This window comes from Esox lucius, chromosome 12 (assembly GCF_011004845.1).
Source record: "Esox lucius isolate fEsoLuc1 chromosome 12, fEsoLuc1.pri, whole genome shotgun sequence".
Lineage (NCBI taxonomy): Eukaryota > Metazoa > Chordata > Actinopteri > Esociformes > Esocidae > Esox > Esox lucius.
Genome location: NC_047580.1, coordinates 10,890,533 through 10,909,440, shown reverse-complemented (window position 1 = coordinate 10,909,440; position 18,908 = coordinate 10,890,533). Strand labels below are relative to the sequence as shown.

The following is an 18,908-nucleotide window of genomic DNA, read 5'->3' as shown; positions in this document are numbered from 1 at the left end:
TGCTATTTCTGTTCCTCCCTCTGTGCTTGTCGTTATCTGGGTAACATCTTGGGAATTGTCCAGGGTTGTCTTCAGGAAACAAATTAGAGCAGGAGTTTAGCCCCATAAGAACAGCAGTTAGCCTAGTTGTATGCCCTGCGAGTAAACACCCTAAGGGTTGCCAGTTCGAATCCCAGGGCCGACTGGAAAAACCTGTCAGGAAGCGAGCTCAGCAACCGAATTGTCCAAAATCCCTGGGTTTGCCACCTGCAGTTTGGCCCATTCAGAGAGGTTGTGTTGAAAACGGAGGACAAGATCTGTTTGTACCATAAAGTAATTTTAATCTAAGCCACTTGTAAGTATGACAGTAAGAATTAGTCTGAAATATATTTGTAGTGGCTGCATATCCTCACACCACGGTGTCTGTAAAGAGGAACATGGTTCACTTGTTTTCTGTAGCATTGACGAGCACAGCTCTGTTTGCCTCAGAGTGGTATTGACCTGCGCCCAGCCTATAGAGAAAAAAAACACTTTAGTTCAAGGACCCTTTTATTTACTGTTCCAGAGCTTTTCTCTATGGCCATGTTCAGCACTGCAGTAACCCAGCAACCATGCGCTCTATGCTAAAGCAACACGGGACATGGTGCCCAATCGCCAGTGATGACATGGCTGGTTACACAGCCAGTATCAAAACCTTATCACTCCATTACAACAGCGACTGCATCAGCAAAATGTTTAGCATATTCCCAATCCTAACCCTTAAATGTAAGAGCCTCAGATAAAGTGTCGGTGAAAACTTGGATGGAAAGACAGGATATCCAGTGTATAGGTGAGAACGCCTGATCTGAATTTCTCCTGGTGCGAATTTCTCCTGGTCTGTGTGGAAGTGGTGGGAGCCTGGGCATCGCCCCACGATCAGACAGGCAGGACAACGACTCTCTGGGGCGACACTCATGCTTAAATCAACACAATGAGTGTAATGAGGTGAAGCGGGCACACACACTCACCCACACGAGAAGCTGGGAACCCCTGCTGCATAGTAAAAGAAATGTATTCAAAGCACTGAGCCCACGCTGTGGATCCATCACTCCCCTGCATGCTCTCACACACACACACACTCACACACACACACACACACTCACTCATTCAGCATCACTTGGAAAATCCATTCTCCCCCCAGTAGATGCTAATAAACCTGAAGAGTTTACCCATTCGGTTCTGAAAAGACTGGTCCAACTTCCACACAATCTTTTCAAGTCTGCCTAACCAAAAAAACACTTCAAAATCAACATCTGCATCTAACCCAGATAGCAAATATGGGCTGAATCATTTCAGTCAAACAGATTGAAAAGGGCATGACTTTTTATCACAACATCTTGATCAGCACCTGTCTCTCCTGCTGTCCATCACACTATTAACGGCGTGCTTTCGAATTGACCGGAGCTCCACTCACAGGGGGAATCCATTAATGAATGAATTATAATTACCTACGTGGTTTTAATTAGCCTAGTCTACGACGCAGAATTTCTAAGTGCACTGGACTGACCTCTAAATCTTTCTGGGTTCATTAAGCTGCACACTAAGTTTCGACGTTCACATTTCCCAAAGGACAGAAACAAGTTTCTCACATCGCTGACCGATTGGCTGGAGAGCACTTCACTGAGTATGAATCATTGAGCAGACAGGTGGAATAGCCCGGAATAAATACGGTCACTAGAAAAGTGGTCCATCACGTAACGGACAAAAAATAGACAACAAAATTAAGAGTTGTAAACCAGTAAAATAATATTTCTAATCATACTCACTCAGCCTCGCGGATGAACTGGAGGAGCGACGTTGCGCTGCATCCTGGTCTGGGTGTCTCAATCTGGAAGCTTTTCAAATGAGTTCTCCTGGGACAGAGCGCGCCTCGGATTTCGCAATAATTCTCTGCGAAGATGTACCCTCCTCCCTCATTCACAACCTTCATTCACATTTCAGTGACATTAAACGCGCAAACATTTTGCACTGTGCAAACTGTCGGTTTCGTTACTGCTTTTTTTCTCCGTTCCGTGCCTTAGTTTCTGGAGCAAGTGCCAGCTCCTGTTTCTGTTTTAGATGGTGCTTCTCGCTCTACCAGAGGGGCTCGTCTCTCAGTTTCCCGTCAAGTACCATCTGTGCTCGAGGTTGCTCGGTTAAGCGCGACCATGTGATAGAGGCAGGAACCAGGCGCCCTACCCATTCACTCAAACGGCCTCCTGCGCCTAGCGCCCCCCAACGGGCAGGCTTAGAAATAAAGTCCAAATATAGAGTATGTGGGGGACACGTATTTCTTGCAAGATGTCAATGATATAAATTATTCGTACGCTCATCATAACAGGCTCACTATTCAATCATAACCAAGTCTAGATTATTCTCATTGTAAAACATTAGGCTAATAGCCTACATAATAGAGGCCATTTCTTCCTGGGCTACATATTGAATAGTGCATGATGTAAAACATTTATGAGCATAGGTCTAAATAAGGAAACCATTCACATTGCTTGTAACAGCAAGTCAGTTGTAATTTCAATTTTCCCTTATACTGGGTCATTGTGGGTAATGTCGAGAGAGAGAGAGATGCCTACCACTATGCACAGAGAAAAAAAAATACAGTTACATTTAACTGCTGAATGGCAAACCAGTGCGACAGTTCAAAATACTCAATGGATGAAGACTGAGGTTGGAATATATGTTATTGTTGATACAAAAATGTATTCACATTCATACTATGACCTGGTTAGTTATCAATTATGTGTGTATGCATGGGTGGTGTGCGTGAGTGACTGTTTGCATACAAACCTATGCAAATGCTTTTTTGCCTTACTGAGCATACGAGATGTGGGGAGAGACACTCTCAAGGAGAGAAAAGACGCCTCTATTTCTGCTTTTAAGAACTCTTTGTGCCTTGCTCCAGAATCTTGGGTCCATGTTACAATGCAGGTCTTCCCGGAGCGCCATGCCAGTGACTAGTCTGTCACTTCTTGTTAGTGTCTGTGTGGGGGTGGAAGCAACAGTCCCCTGGGGCCCTACGGGGCTAGACTGGACACCACAGCCTAGTCACACACATACACACACAAACACACAAACATGCTGTGGCGATTAGAAGGTGTCAAAGGATAGGGATGTTGAAGTAGGAACACAAGGAAAACCTCCATTAGTTGTTCCTGTAGAACGCAGCCACTGACCTTATTTCTGCTGGCTGACACACACACACAGGCCTGCTTTTAAAGAAACACAAGTTTAGAAAAAAATCACACATTTCAACTGCCCTGCTTTTAAAGAAGCATGCATTCTAAAAAAAAATGACATGACTGCGCATTGGTTACTTTTTTTTACACTAAAGCAAGTGAGTAGAATGTTGTTAGTAATGTCTGATTGCACTCATTGTATTGATTAAGACCTATATTTACCCTTTTTGACAGTGCAACAATTTTCAGAAAACAGGAGTAGATTATAACTTTGCTTATAACCGTCTCTCTTGCAATGTGAATATCAAATTACCATCCGGTGTTGCTTAAAAAAACTCCTAGTTCGATGACTTTCACTGTAAATCCTGCCAATAGAAAACACCCTCCACAGTGAACGAGTGGCACCCACCTACCTACCAACAAAATGCCAGCCATATCGAATATATTTATAGTTGCACAAAGAGGCGGGCTACTGGGCGAGAGCTGGGCTCAGTCAGTGTTGTAGGACGAAAGCATGGGGAGAGAGAGTGCTTTTAAAGAGCGGAGCGGAGGAGTGCATGATGTAATGAGAAGTGAAGTGTTCCCTCGCTTGGCGGCCAGAGGTGTAAAAGATTTATCATGCTTGTGCAGTGCTTGTGCAGTGCTTGTGCAGTGCTTGTGCAGTGCTTGTGCAGACGTAGGGACCTTGCATGGCAGCCACAAACCAAGGAGGCCATCCTCTGACAGACACAGCTCTTAAAAAGGCCTTTCTATTATGGATCACATTCAGAAGCAGACAGTACATGACCAAGCTTGAGGGGAGGAGAAGGAAGAGGTTGAGGAGGACCTGGGGCACCTGGTCAGAAAGGACATGTGCCGCATTGTGTAGGGCTTTCTAGCTCAGCTTTTAAATGGAGATTGATCCGTAAAGGCTATAAGTCGAACAGTATAACGTACCCACCTTGCTAGCAAATACCCTCTTTAGCGGCATATTTGAAATCAACTTGTTTAATGCCACTGCTAGCATTAGCAGATAAGCTAGATAAGTGTGAAACAGACAAATGTAAGCTATAAACAAGACACAAAATGGCATACACATTAGTTTCAACTGGATTCAACACTTTCTTGTAAAGTGTTTGGGCGATGCAAATAACCTGCCCGTCACTCAGAACTGTCTGCCAATTACAGATGTCGCCTAACTCGGGATACATTCTAATAAAACAGGTACAGGTTGTTCACTAGCAAGGTGGCTATACTCTGTGTTGTACTACTAGATACTGATACAGTTTACTGCACAACCTTGGTCTACAAGCTGGGTCTGGCTTTAGGAGCTGAGCTTGGACATACAGTGGCACACTCATAGATTTTACCACTTCACTCTTACTAGTGTAAGTATTTCTCTGAATAAAGGATGATAACTGTGATTGTATTAATCTTTTGTATTAATGAAATCTGCATTCTGGAAGAGTGACATGTCCGTGACTTATCAACCCGTGCAAGTTTAACTGTCATGATTTGTTTTAAAGCATAATAAGACAAATATGACAAAGAAAAACAGGCTAATGTTGTATAAGAATTCAAAATTACAAATACTATAGCGGAATAGAAAGCAATGATAACTCTGTGTAATGGCGTTCAATTGCCAGAGGGTGGCGCCTAAACACTGTCCTAGGTGTTTTGTTTAACTTCCCCTCAGTGGTTCTCTTAAGACGGCATTCAGGAGCTCACACTGTAATTGACTTGAAATTGTGACCCTCACCAGAATTCATTTTGACTTGGGTAAACAATAAAGATTCAAGCAAAGTTATTTCGCTTCTAAAACGCTGAGGAATAGGTTTATTACTACTATTATTTTATTTATTTTTTACAATATCCAGACACTTTTGCATTATTTTGTAGCCTAACGTATCAAGTTACGAAAATAGTTCCTATTCGAGAGCCTACCTGGCCCAAGTGAAAACTCTGAACCATTATCACAGGGTACTGTTGGTCCGTCAACCGGTTTGTTGACGCCCCCACCTAACAGCCCACCTCCTCCACCTACCCCCTACACAGAGGCACAGGCGTGAAATCCAACTAGTCATTTCAAGTCGTAGCGGTAGAATCAACCCAAGCCACCCCTTTAACACACAAAGCGATACTTTGGGTTAAAGAAAAGGCATGGGACGCGCGGACCTGGAGCATACCGACTCAGTTTCATAGGTGGACCGAGCTTGAAGACTTATATTACAAAGGACTCAGCGATACCTACAGTGTGTACGGTTCTCGGACCTTTTCTAATCGTTTCTGAAGTAGGCTACTATTTTGTTGTCGGCACAATGGGGTGTTGCAGCGGTCGATGCACGCTTATCTTTCTCTGCACGATCCAGCTGGTAAGTAACCTAGTCCGTTATTTCTATCATGAGCCCTGGTTCTTGTGTCTGTTTAATTAAATGAAATACTTTTTACCGGTTTGGATTATTTTTGTCATTTTTACACGTTATTTTGAATTTACTTTGAACGCTGGTCAGTTTTACCAGAGTTATATGTTCAGTTTCTTATAAGAGCTATTTTGATTATATAGGGAGGTGGATGACCAGTGGCATACAATTGATCAACAGTATAACGCGCCCAGGAATACACCTGTGGCGCACGGTTTCTTTCTATCACATTCGCCCGTTCCACAATGAGGTCCCTCGGCGGTTGTGTGGCACTCTGCAGTTCACCTTTTCAGCCACAAGCGGTGGCCGCCCTAGCCCTACCTCATCTGTATACCAATTGTATAGTTAACTGTACCATATGGGGCCTCTGGCTTATTGACCTAAAGTGTGTATGTATGTGATATATAATACACACACACCAGCTTTTGGGCCGGATCAACTCATCACAAATTAAATAAAGCCCAAGTTACACCAAAGTACTGGCAGGCCAAATAATTGTACAGTAGCCTACATCAGCATATCTAATGTTTGTGTAGAGACTACAACCAGTCACCAATTTCTTGTGCAACACCAGCACTTCTTCTGAGTCAAAGTTGTGTTAATTGTATTGTCATTTAGCAGACACTCTTTTTACAGGATCAATTAAGGTTAGTTAATTGCTTAAGTACATAACAGATGTTTCACAATACCAGAAAATGGGATTGATCTAGGAACATTTTGGTCACTGGTAAGATGCTCAAAACGCTAGACCACCTACCTTCACCCTTAACTGCTTTGACAAGTGTAGTCCCTATGCCAGTTTGTCATCCTCTCAGTGAAAACAAGGTCCAACTAAAGAAAAACTTCTGCTTTAACCCAATCCCTCCAAATTGAAAATGAGTGTGGGTCTACCCCATTGTGAACTCTGGAAGCGGTTATCTTGGGCTGTCTTGCTCAAGTGAAAAACAGCAGATTTGTCCTCTTGCTGGATTCAATGTAGCAACCTTTTGTTAACTGGTTGGATGCTATAATACTAGACTAGTCCTGGTCCCGTTAGTTGAAAGTGGAAAGATGTTTTTAAGCTTCCACCCAACCCAGTAAGTGCCATGGGAACCCGTGATCCACAAAGTTAAAACCCACTGTAGAGATATTGTTCCCTGGTTGTGAACAGTGGAGCGCGAGATGTGACATTTTACACATAATGACTGAACTTGTCGTCAGTGCCCCCTCTTCCCAATCGAACCATACACTGGACTTTGCCAACTCTCTGTTCAATTCAACACTGGACTTTGCCAACTCTCTGTTCAATTCAACACTGGACTTTGCCAACTCTCTGTTCAATTCAACACTGGACTTTGCCAACTCTCTGTTCAATTCAACACTGGACTTTGCCAGCTCTCAGTTCAATTCAACACTGAACTTTGCCAGCTCTCTCTTAATTCAATTTGCTTTATTGGCATGGGAAACATTTGTTTGCTTTGCCAAAGCAAGTAAAATGAACAATAAACAAAGGTAGACGAAAGGAACTGAGCATTGAACTAGCCTCCCTCTCTATCTAGACCCCCTACTCTCTCTCTTTCTGTCTCCCTGCAGGGGGAAGTGGAGGTGACAGGGTGTGAGAAGGTTATTTATGACGCCATTAATAAAGGTCTCTCAGGCAGTAAGGTTTGGTGAGCCCCTAGTATACAACCATGTCAACCGCTAAAATACCAATAACCTCCTCTCTGCTGAACCATTTATTTGTTGTAAAAACGAAAGCTCTCGTCATATTGTTTCCTAGCACAAGGGACTGGCTTCAAGGACATGGGACCATGTAGTAGGGAGAGGGGGTACGAGTGTTCACATTAACACGGGTTTTCCCTGTTTGTGTTGTGGGAGGTTTACTGGCCGGAAGGATCATCGGATGAATCAACGACACATTTCATGCCTCAGCATCAGCAGTGATCTTATGCCTATTTACCGTACAGGACCATTATCAGGATCAGTGAGACTTCTGCAAGACTAGCATCAATAAATAAGGATATCTAATGAAAATCCAAATTCTTCTACGTTACCTTCCGAGGTAACTCACAAACGAACCTCGACCCGGCGTTCCAATCGCCACGAGAGAGCTGTACTGTTAAAGCCTCAGCAATATAACTTCCTCTGCAAACGAGTGCTGAGGCCAAGATTCTCTGTTTGGAAATCATATTGTCCGAGTGAGTTTTAGTACTGGTTGTAAATACAGTATGTGTTTTGCTCATTTACTCTGCATTACACTCTGTCTACAACTCCTCTTTCCATCTGGCTTGGATGCTATCGCAGCACTAAGCTGTGCAGGAGTGCACAGGGTGGAGTTGCAATAGAAATCTTTGAAGCAGGTCAGCTGAGTTCAATGAGTTGCTTGCTTTCTCTTAAATAGGCCTAAATACATTAATTACTCAAGTGCAATTGACAGGCGTTGATTCATAATGTAATAATCTTGTGTCAGGCAGACAAAGCTCCATTTAATCCTTCAAACCTGGATTAGTCAGTTCATGCGCAATATTTTCCTTTTTAATAGATTAATCAACTCTGATTAATGTTACAGACAAGCTGCATGTATTTCCTTGTATTTTAACAGTTACCAATTCCATTGCCATTGTCTTCTTCTTCAGATTTTCCGAAGTCTGTCGTTTTACAAAAATATGTATATGTATATAGAAGAATAGAAGAATACAAATATTTGCGGAGTGGGACTGACTTGGCTTTGATTAGCTAACTCATGTTTTTAGGGCTTTGCGCGAGTTCATTGACTGAATTCATTGACACAGCAAATCACTGTAACCCAAAGGTCCAATACGATCACCTTCCTCGTATATGTTGACCTGTGCACTCTAAGGGTTTGTATTCTTCTATTGGGTTGTATTGGAACAGTTGTACTGGGTCCAAAATTCTCTTTAACTACTAGATAAGAACAGGGATTTACTTCCTGAACCCATGCCTTACGTACCCCAACACAGACAGTTCCCCCACAACAGACCATACTGTGTTGTTGGCAGCATAATGTGTGCATATTTAATTATGTTCTTGAATATGATTTAGTATCTGAATATGGATCAGAGTTCACAGAGGGTCCACGTTGGTTCATTCAGTCCTGTTATGTCAAGGTGACCATTTGGAATTATTATTGAACTCCTGTTGACATCACGGAGTTGACAGCGGTGCGTTACTTGTGGCCTCGTCCGGTTCGCTTGTACATGTGATGTTTGTCATATTGTCAAATGTATTCATTTGTATTGTTTACAATTGCATAGTTTTTTCTGTGTTTGTGACTGTCGTGTTGTTTTCCGTGTGGTCGCTGCTTTGGGGAGAAGCCATGGGGATCCGAGTGAACCTCACAACCTGCTCGGTCAATCGCTGTGTCTGCCCGGCGCAACTCCAGCGTGTTGATTTTAACACGACTGTATGGAACATAGATGATAAATATTTCAAGTAATATAAACCACTCAATACATAACCTCCATCCATTTGCAGATAAATACGTATGTGTTACAAAAAATACATTTACAGTACAGTATGGATACCTGTTGTACAATGATACCATTGCTAATGTTTTTCCCTAACATTGCTAAGCTTCTCCATTTGTTCTCAAAGTCTAATCTCAAGACCGTTGAGTGCAGAAGCACTCCAGATAGCTCCATTAATGGAATGGGAAATAGCTCTACTGATGGTTTTGGAAATATAATATTACTTCCATCAACACTGCCATCATCACCCATCATCCAGCAGCACTCTGTCCACTTTCCCAGGGTGTTTCACCCCCTGACTGCTATCCGTTCCACTGAAGCCCCAGGGGGGTATCTGGGTAGTTGTGAGATTCCTGGAGATCCGTCTCTCTATCCCAAGATGCTCTCTGCTTCCGACATTGATGACTGTCACCTGGGGGCAGGAGTGTTACACGTGTTTGCGTTTGCACGTGCACGATATCATACAGATGGTTGGAGCCAACTCCACCTGAGGATTTGTCTAGAAGTAGCTGGTCCACTATATTCTAACAGACGGTTGGAGTCCATTATATTCATACAGACGGTTGGAGCCAACTCCACTTGAGGATTTGTTCGAGAAGTAGCTGGTCCATTATATTCATACAGACGGTTGGAGCCAACTCTACCTGATGATTTGTCTACAAGTAGCTGGTCCATTATATTAATTCAGACTGGTCTCAGTCTGGACAATATTGAGGAACTTTGTGGCTTTCCCTTGCCCTGGTCTTTCCTTTTCCTCAATAAGGCTTACTTGATCCTCCATGCCGGTCACCCAGTTCAAATCGTTGTTGGAAAACTAAGACCTGACTGGGGCGGGGAAGAGAGTAGACCTTTCTCACAGTGGTGACATGTCCCTTCACCTGCACTTTGACCTAAGTAACCCTTTCTCCTCATCCTATTCTTTCCCCTCCTGAAGGGCTGGAAGAGCTTTCTTGGGAACACCTGTTTAGCTCGCAGGGTCCGGCCATGGGAATTCACCCAACGCTGGTGTAGATAGGCAGACACAGAAAGACAGATAAATATGCTGTGGGTAGACACCCACTTACATGGAATCACACACTTATCACACATTTATGACAATGACAACACAGTACCCTAGACATGCGTCCACACACACACACACACACCTGTTTTTCCTTCTCCCCTCTGCCCTGACCTTTTTTCCTCATTAAACAGACCTGTAGGGGGTGTTCGTTAAGAGGTGTATAAAGCTGTCAACAACTTCTCTAAAGAGTCCCTGAAGACCAAGGGAACCTCATCGTTTTCTTCATTGCTATTCCTGGATTCCCCAAAACACTTCTTGTGTTGGCTCAAGAGCACCACCTCACCCCATCTTGACTCATCTGATCTGACCTTAAATAAAACAAGGGGGGGAGGTGTCAGGCTTTTGTGTGTCAGACCAGTTAGTTTCCTTACGACCGATCTTTGAAAACCAGGGCTCTAATGTAAGTTCTAACTTTCTCAGGGCTGGAATTGTTTCTGCTTAGGCTAGGTGTTGTGTGGTCAGCGAAAAACTCCCTCCGTTTAGTTTCTTCCTAACCTAAGACACACAGTACCCTGCATCGTTCTATTGGACCATCAGCGTCAGTAGCTGTAGTGGCACGTAAAATATGCTGCCGGGTAAAAAAACAGAACCGTTCCACCCGTCACAATAGGATCGTCGGTTCGGTGATTACAGTAAGGCATGGAGAGTGCTTGGTAATGTCTCTTCTGGATTCGATCAGACCACTTTCGGCGTCATTAACGTCCCTAATTAAATTGCGGTGCGTAGCGTCATGGCCTAGCAGGGAGAAGCCACTGGTGGCGGTGATGATAATCGCTCTTTGAAGACGGGTAATGAGTTTCGATTGATTTGGGAATGCTGCCGTTCTGGTGACTGACCGGCAGGACGTCTCCACGTGCAGGCCCGTTCTCTGAGAATGTTGGTCCTTCAGGGCTGCCTCTCATGTTCTTTTTCAACAGGCATTCTTTTTTTCTTTTTTTACATGCATTTATCTTTCTTTAAAGATATTTGGTTACTTAGATTTTGAGTGTGTGCAATGTCCTCAAGATGACCTGTTGTGGCATCTCAAAAGGTGAAATGTGAGGTCAGCCTACCCCATTAGGAGACGCTGACACACTCACACAGGTCCGTAGTACTGAAGGCCTCTGCAGTGACCATGTTGACGGTAAATCTGGTGCCAAAGACAGTGGGGTGAATATTAACCGAGAACCAACCAATTGGAAACCTGTCACAAATGTACGCACGCGCTGGTCTGAAGCAGGAAACACTGACCCTTCAACTGTGAACTTTTGAAATATGGTTGCTACTGCACTCCCACGCAAGGGAAGCACAGACCCTGTTTACTAGTAACATGCTTGGATTGGATGGGCCCCGGCTAGCCAGCACTGAGGGGGAGAGAGGAACGGCCAGATCGAGAGCCCTGATATGGCTTGCAGACCATGGAAGAGACACTGAAGACCATCTGCAATTCTAATGGGCCTGTGTCTGCGAGGTGCTATCATGAAAGAGGAGCAGGGAGGGAGGTGGGGGGGAGCGGGGAGCAGCGGTCATGGTTCTCTGCTTATCTCAATCCCATCCTCTGGAAAAGGTCACCCCACCCGCTGTGCCTGAATCCTGTCTCTTTGTCATTATCGGTGGGTTCCGGCTGAGTGCATTTATAAAACACACTTATCGTGTGGTGCCAAAATGTATGGTTTATATAAGGTGTTTAGCTGTACCTAAGCAGCGCTGCGGTGTGTTTGTCCCCAGGCTTTATGGCGGTTCCAGCAAGGCTAGAAAAGTAATTCTAGTCTTATTTGTGTCTATATGGTTGTTTGAATGCTGGAACAAAATCCGTATTTTTCTTGCAAAGCATCTAACTTCTGTCTTTGGCCGGGTTTCACAACATTTTACAAAGGATTTAGGCTGGTTTTAAGTAGCGCTGTGCATTTCCTGCCAGTTTGCTTGGTGTGTGCCAGAGAATTAAACATTTAAATTTGACAATGAATATTCATGAGCGGAGGGTTGCTGAACGTCTCCCCCCCATTTGCTAGCCGCCCCTCCCCCTATACCCAAAGGCAAGTGCTCCGAACGCATATACACACACAAACGAACGCACACACGCATACGAACACACCCTGTCCTGTGCCTCGGTGCGACTTTTTAAGGAATGCATCATTACTGTCATTAGGTAAATGTAATGAATGCTGCTGGAGGAACTGGGGCCAACAGTAAAACATGCTCAGTTTGCCTTTAAGGTGCGTCTGTGTGCACTTATGTAAGTACACGTGTGTATGTGTGTAGGTTAATAACCACGTCATGCCAATGCCCACGGGGACCGGGGTCATCAGTTGGGGAAATCAGAGGGCTTCCTACATCGCGCTTTCCATTTTCTGTGTGTGTGTGCGGTCTTGTGATGGATGATAATGAACTTGGTTTCCTTGGCACTGCCAGGTTGATAGAGAGAGTGGGAGCAGTCGATTGTCAAACACCTCCATACGTCAGTTCTCTCTTTTTCTTTTGTTCTGAGAGAAGTTTGTGTACAAACCCGAGACAAAGGATTATATTTCCCAGCAAGCACACATGTTCATCTTCAGAAAGATGGTAGTGACTCTAGAACAAGTTTAGTGGAGTACTAAACTACATGTTGGGGCAGTAAACAAAAGGTTGTTGGTTCTAATCCCTGAGCTGGCAATGTAAAAAGCGTATTTTTTTGTCTCTGATAATTAACCTTAATTGCTCCCAGGCCATTACATTAAATAACAATCAGTTCTTAGGATTCTTACCTGGCAAAATAACAAGAGGTAAGGAAAGTGCATGTGGCTAGGACTAGCAGTGTCCATTACATGCCTGAAAATTTACATTTAACATTCGTCTCCAGTTCACTTCAGATGTTATGGTACAGTTAACATTTTGATAGAGTGTAAAAGGCTTTATTTGAATATGATGTCAAAGTTCCTTCTCATTTCATGCATGAATGGATTATCATTTGTCTGGCTAGGCTACTTTTGATAATAAAGCCAAAGTCATAGTCCGCAGCCGCAAAGTCACGATGGTCCAGCATTATATTGTGACATAGCTAAGAGTTTCCTAAAGCAGTCTCCCTTCCCTGATTTTTGTCATCAAATCTACAGCTCTAATGTCATTGTAACAAATTCAATTTTAAATTTGCAACAAGCCTTCCTCATAGGCATTCATCCCAAGTCGTTCTGCATCCCAAGTCGTTCTGAGAGAGAGGTCCTACAGATCCGAAGTGCATGTTCTCAATACACTAGAGTGGTCTATACCTGGGGAACAGGGTTGGCACATTGTCCCCAGCCCTGTGATTTCAGGGGGAGGTTCTGCCCGGCCCTGAATGTCAGCAGAGACGGAAAGACACAGCGTGTTCATGATCACCAGGGGTTTGGTGGAAGAGCCCACAAGGAACAGGACAGAATGAAAGACGACATCTCTGGACTTAATGGATGGATGTGTGTGCGTCTGTGTCCCTCTCTCACCTGATGAGCCAATGCTTCCAGGGTATTCATGGGTGAAGCGAGGCTTGAATATTTTACGAGGATCCGAGTCTCGTTTAGACGTTCTTTTTGTTCCAGTCCTGATTTAACAGCTTTTCTTTGTCTCCCCCTCTCTCTTCCACCTTCTTTGAATGTTTCCTTTACTGCATATGTCCCTCTCCCCCTCTCTATTTGTCTCGTGCAGGTTAGGAGCGGTAGAGAACCGAAGGCTTAAAAATGTTTAAATTATTGATCACTGCCTGATTTATCTTTCGGGCCAATGCCTCTAGAGAGAGTGATAGGGAGGGGGGAAGAGTTATACAGGGTGACAGAACTGTAGAGAGAGATGGGGGTTGGGGGAGGAGAGTAAAGCCGGGAGTGTTTAAGGGCAGATAAACAGATCAGGTCTATGTGCGGGGTCACAGGCATGATTGCACCAAGGTTATAGGGTACGAACGGGGTAATAACCAAACCCCCCCCCCCCCATCCCCACCACCACCACTATGATGCTCTAACCAGGCGTTACCTCAGCAACCCTATGATATCCAGACACAAGCTTTAGTGGGGGGTGGACCATACTGAGGGTTTGGCTGATGGGGTGGAGGGAAGGGAATCCGGAATAATAAGAAAAAACATTAGCACTTCACTTTCCTATCATTTCTGACCAATATTTCACTCCCCAGCGGTCTGATGTTAATACCTGGATCGTCTAAAGCAGTGGTCTTCTTGAGCTGATGGCTTTCTGTGGAGCCCCATGACCCCCTTATTGGATTGAGGTTGACAATTCATCCGGTGTATTTCCATGCAATTGATTCATTGACCCAGTGAGCAAAATCCAGGCAGATGTCGGACATCTGAGGACACTGAACCCTCAGGCCGCACTTCACTCGTCAACGGGGACGGTTTAGGTCCAACTGGGTGTTTGAAGAGGCTGTGAGAGAGAGACGGTCTGGCGGGCTCCTGTTTCCTGTGGGCTGTGCTATGGTGCTCAATCACCATTGTTATGTTTCTAATTTAACAGGTCATTAATGTGGTTTCAACCGCGGGGTGAATGGTGACCGTGTGCCCAAGCACTGTGGTCGTCCCACATTACGGAGATTTTCTTTCTTTTAATCTGTTTCCATTTCAGTGGCTCCAATGCTATTACATGTTATCATTTCCGCTAAATTGAGTCGAGAGCGCAGCGCTGTGTGCAACTAGTGAGACTCATCTAGCTTTGGCCTGCGGTGCGATAAGGTTCCGTGTATGTTCGCCCAATCTTGTTTTACAGGCGTCCGGTGAGCTTTAGGACGTCGTTCTAATCGAACTTCATCAAACGGATGGATGGGTGGCTACTGCAGATAGACCGGACAACATTGTGTCTGACGTGTAATGGAGAATTACATTTTGAAGTAGAAAGGAGTTAATGCTACTGAATACTATGTCAATTCTGGTCGGGGGGGGGGGCAGCTGACAGCTGTTTGGGAAGTCCTTTTTTCTAGCTTACATGTTCTAAATCTCTCTGATGTCGGAAAAATTACAGTCTCGCTAATTAGGGCAAAACCCAAAGTGTTTGTGTATAAATCTGAAACGGGGGAGGAGGGGAGAGGAGTAAGAGGAGAGGGTGAATTTAAGCTGCTCCCATTTTGTCACATTGCCTATATCATCTGTCTCTTTTTTTCATGTAAAGGGATTGTATTCTCTCTCTCTCTTTCGCTTTCTGTCTCCGCCTGTTCTGGTTTTGTTCTGTCAGCCTCTCTTAAAAATCAAAGCAAACTGTGTGTGTGTGTATTTGCATGTGTGTGTTTTCCAGGGTGTCTCATTCCCATGTCAGAGAAGCTGATTAAACCTAGCTAGTGTGTTTCCTAGTAGAAGGAAAAGCAAGTCATCAGGAAGTGCCAGAGAAGATAAGCCTCTCGAAAACCCAAAACTATTCTTCCCAAATTAGCCAAGTAGATGTGACGGCATCTAAGATGTGCCCTAATAACACAGTCGTGGCTGCATCTGCCGATAAAACATTGAGTATGACCCATTCAGGAGACTCTAATGGGGAAATGGCGAGGGATGAGAGATACAGGAAGAGAGAACACAAAAATACCGAAGTCTGTGTAGGGGAGTTGCTTGTGTCTGTCTTGGCGGGTCATCTTCGGTCTTCATGCTGGCCTGTGAAGCTGGGCCGGACCTGTGTTTGATGTCGTCGGGTATCCCTGTACATAATGTCCAAATGTAAACCAGGCTGCGTGTGTAGGGGGGTCAGCGGCTGGGCAACGCTTGATCAGCAAAGGGAGCTGGGAGGTCCACCCAGCCTGCTCCTATCAGTGGGGAAAAAGCCGAGTGATGTCTAGGTCCCTGAGCCACTAGGGGAAGGGGGGTCCGTGGCACATCCTTCATGAACGAGTCCAAGGAACTGATTGCATTAAGTACGAGGGAGTGATTGCATTGACTCTTTCTTTGATTGCATTGACTCTTTCTTCATAGAACCGGAGTTAACAGATTAAGCTCTAATGTTTTCTATTTAGCGGTTGGTACATGTACAGTGTGCTTTGTTTTTACTATGAATTTGACTCTTAACCGGGAATATGTTCTCAATATCGTGAATTAAAGCACTGCATGTCTTCTTGTCTACACTCAGTTATAACTTCATAATGTTTGATGACGTTTTAATGAACCTCAAATACCATTCAGTTAAGAATAGCACACATAACCATATCAAGTACAGATTCTGACAATTCAGATGCATTAAAGTTACCATCTCCTTGTCACTTGGAGGTTAATGGCCCAATACTCTAACCACTAGGCCAGAGTCTCTCAAAGTACACTTACATTTTTTTAAAGCAACATCTGAAGTGGCTAACATTGAAATAATAAGCCTATTTGTGTGAGTGCGACCTTCATTCTGTAGTATCTCTTTACCACCCCAAATGGTCCCTTGTGGCTCGGTTTTTGGTGCTTGATGCTTGTAAAGGTTTTTTAGTTTGATTCCCACAGGGTACTGGGATTGAAGAAAAGGGCAAAAATGTATGCTCACACTGCTGTAAGTCGGTCTGGATAATTGTCTGATAAATGACTTATGTTTTAATTTAAATGCAGTTCCCTCCAGGGTTGTCATTAACAGTGCTGGCTGAGATCATTAGCTCAAACAGAATGGATGAATTCCATTACAGAACCATGGAACATGTATATTACCAGCAGTCATTTATACTACTGGCAGTAATTGTGGCTGAGAATGTTAATGTTTGTAGGAAAATACATTTTACTCATTAAGAACATGTTTGGTGGGTGAACGTCTGACCAACTCCAGAATATTCATTTGATGGAGTAGGTCGACTATGCACCAATTATGTTTGGAACAAATTTCACTGACTCACAAATCTCTCAAACATGATAAAAATCAACGAAGGGCTACCCCAAGGTGAAATTCCCCGTTTAAGGTAACACAGACAAAGTAGAACAAAATATGGAACATGGTGGTACAAGACCTTCTCTTTCTCTCTGCTTTGTCTTTTAGACAACCACCAACACTTGGCTTTTTATCTGACAGCGATTCCTAGGTTATGGGCACGTCATTACTTGTGTGCTTTAAATAGAAGTATGTGATCCACTAATGTTTTCCTGTGAGTGCTGGTCACTCAGTCTCTTAGTGGGATCGTCCACTGTTACAAATGAGTGGTCGTAGCAGCCTCGACGCTAACTCAATAACACACACTGATGACCACAATCTATCTGAAAGAGCTCACACACAACAGATGGTAAGGGCACTGTAAATCTAAGTTAATTTCTGTAAAATGGTTTATTTGGAAGTGGGATGGAATTTGATCAAATGGATACCAGTACTCTCCGAGGCTCAATGTACAGCAGCTCTTAAAAGCATTCCGCCACCCTCCTGCAAGTGTAAATGAGTCATTGCAGTACATGGATAGGGAACTGCTTTTAGCTGTAAGTGGATTTTTCTTGGCGCGGATGAACATAATTATATACACTACCGTTCAAAAGTTTGGGGTCCTTGTTTTTTGTCCTTGATTTCGAAAGAAAATAGAAAGCTGTTTGGTTCCATTAAAATAACATCAAATTGATCAGAAATAGAGTGTAGACAGTTAATGTTGGAAATAACAATTGTTGCTGGAAACGGCAGATTTTTAATGGAATACCTACAAGAGGCCCATTATCAGCAACCATCAGTCCTGTGCTCCAGTGGCACAATGGCCCTCATTTATCAAAACTGCATACACCAAATTTCCAGTGTACACCCAAAACCACGGTGACTTTGAGATTTATCAATATGGATGTTGGCGTACGGCACTCTCAAATCCTACGCCAGCTCAGGAGGTAGTGTAAGCACGTTTTGAGGTAGTGTGGAAATGCGCAGAAAAAAAAACTGACAAACTAAAACATATGATATATTATGACCCACTGTAAAAAAAACAACATAATAATTACAAACTTCAGTGTTTATTTTTGTGCAACATGGACTTCAATGTTTAATTTGTGTGACTTTACCAAAGCATTTGATTTATATGTATTCCTTCAGATGCGAGCCTGTGCACTTTACATGACGTTTCAGGGTAAGGCCCGGCAGTTGCGCACGGACTGGGTTCAGTAATAAAAGGCTTTTAATGACCAAAATATAATTCAGACTGACAAAATAATAAAAAAGACATTCTTCTTCTTTTAAATAATAATAATAGAAATAATAATAATAACAACATTCTTCTTCTAAAGAACAAACGTCATTAATAATAAATATCATAAAATAATAAGACGAATATTACAAATTGTCATGCAATTATTAATGAATGATACTCCACATCACATCATCTTTTATTCCGCTTTTTAAACTGCCAAATAAAACAATTTTATTTCTTTCTACCTCCCTGGTGATCGTCTCAATCTCCACGTCAGAGAAGTTTCTCTTTTTTGCCGTCTTCTGTGTGTCCATGGCGTAAAATGAGGGCGTGGGGGAAGCGGAGACTTGAATATATATGGGCGTGTTATTCTAATGACGATCGTTTTCAGCCGCGGCATTTATCAAGGGCAGGTATTGCGCACACCTGGATTTTAAAGGTACGCACAACTTCATAAATCAGGCGGTGAGAAGAGTGTAAGCAAAATCTTACGCCAACATATACGCCCGTTTCTATGCAAGAATGATAAATGAGGGCCATTGTGTTTGCTAATCCAAGTTTATCCTTTTAAAATGCTAACTGATCATTAGAAAACCCTTTTACAATTGTGCTAGCATCACTGAAAACTTTTGTGCAGATTAAAGAAGCAATTTAACTGGCCTTCTTGAAACTAGTTGAGTGTCTGGAGCATCAGCAATTGTGGGTTCAATTACAGGCTTAAATGTCCCAGAACAAACTTTCTTCTGCCAACTTTCTTCT

The 18,908-nt window shown here is 43.4% G+C and overlaps 2 protein-coding genes across 3 annotated transcripts in view; one reads left to right on the top strand and one right to left on the bottom strand.

Annotated features, from left to right (window-relative positions):
* The window catches only part of LOC105013946, a 51,996-nt gene extending 49,777 nt beyond the window's left edge, over positions 1-2,219 (bottom strand). The window contains exon 1 of the mRNA XM_010875838.4: positions 1,785-2,219. The gene's annotated coding sequence lies outside the window, so the exon portion shown is untranslated. The remainder of the gene's footprint in view (positions 1-1,784) is intronic.
* Positions 2,220-5,064: 2,845 nt separating this feature from the next.
* The window catches only part of nkain4 (sodium/potassium transporting ATPase interacting 4), a 51,295-nt gene continuing 37,451 nt past the window's right edge, over positions 5,065-18,908 (top strand). Inside the window, exon 1 of one of the 2 annotated variants that reach the window (XM_020051987.2) lies at positions 5,065-5,539. In XM_020051987.2, coding sequence (XP_019907546.1) covers positions 5,486-5,539 — 54 coding nt within the window. In that variant the 5' untranslated portion in view covers positions 5,065-5,485. The remainder of the gene's footprint in view (positions 5,540-18,908) is intronic. The other variant, XM_010875842.4, reaches the window with a different exon arrangement.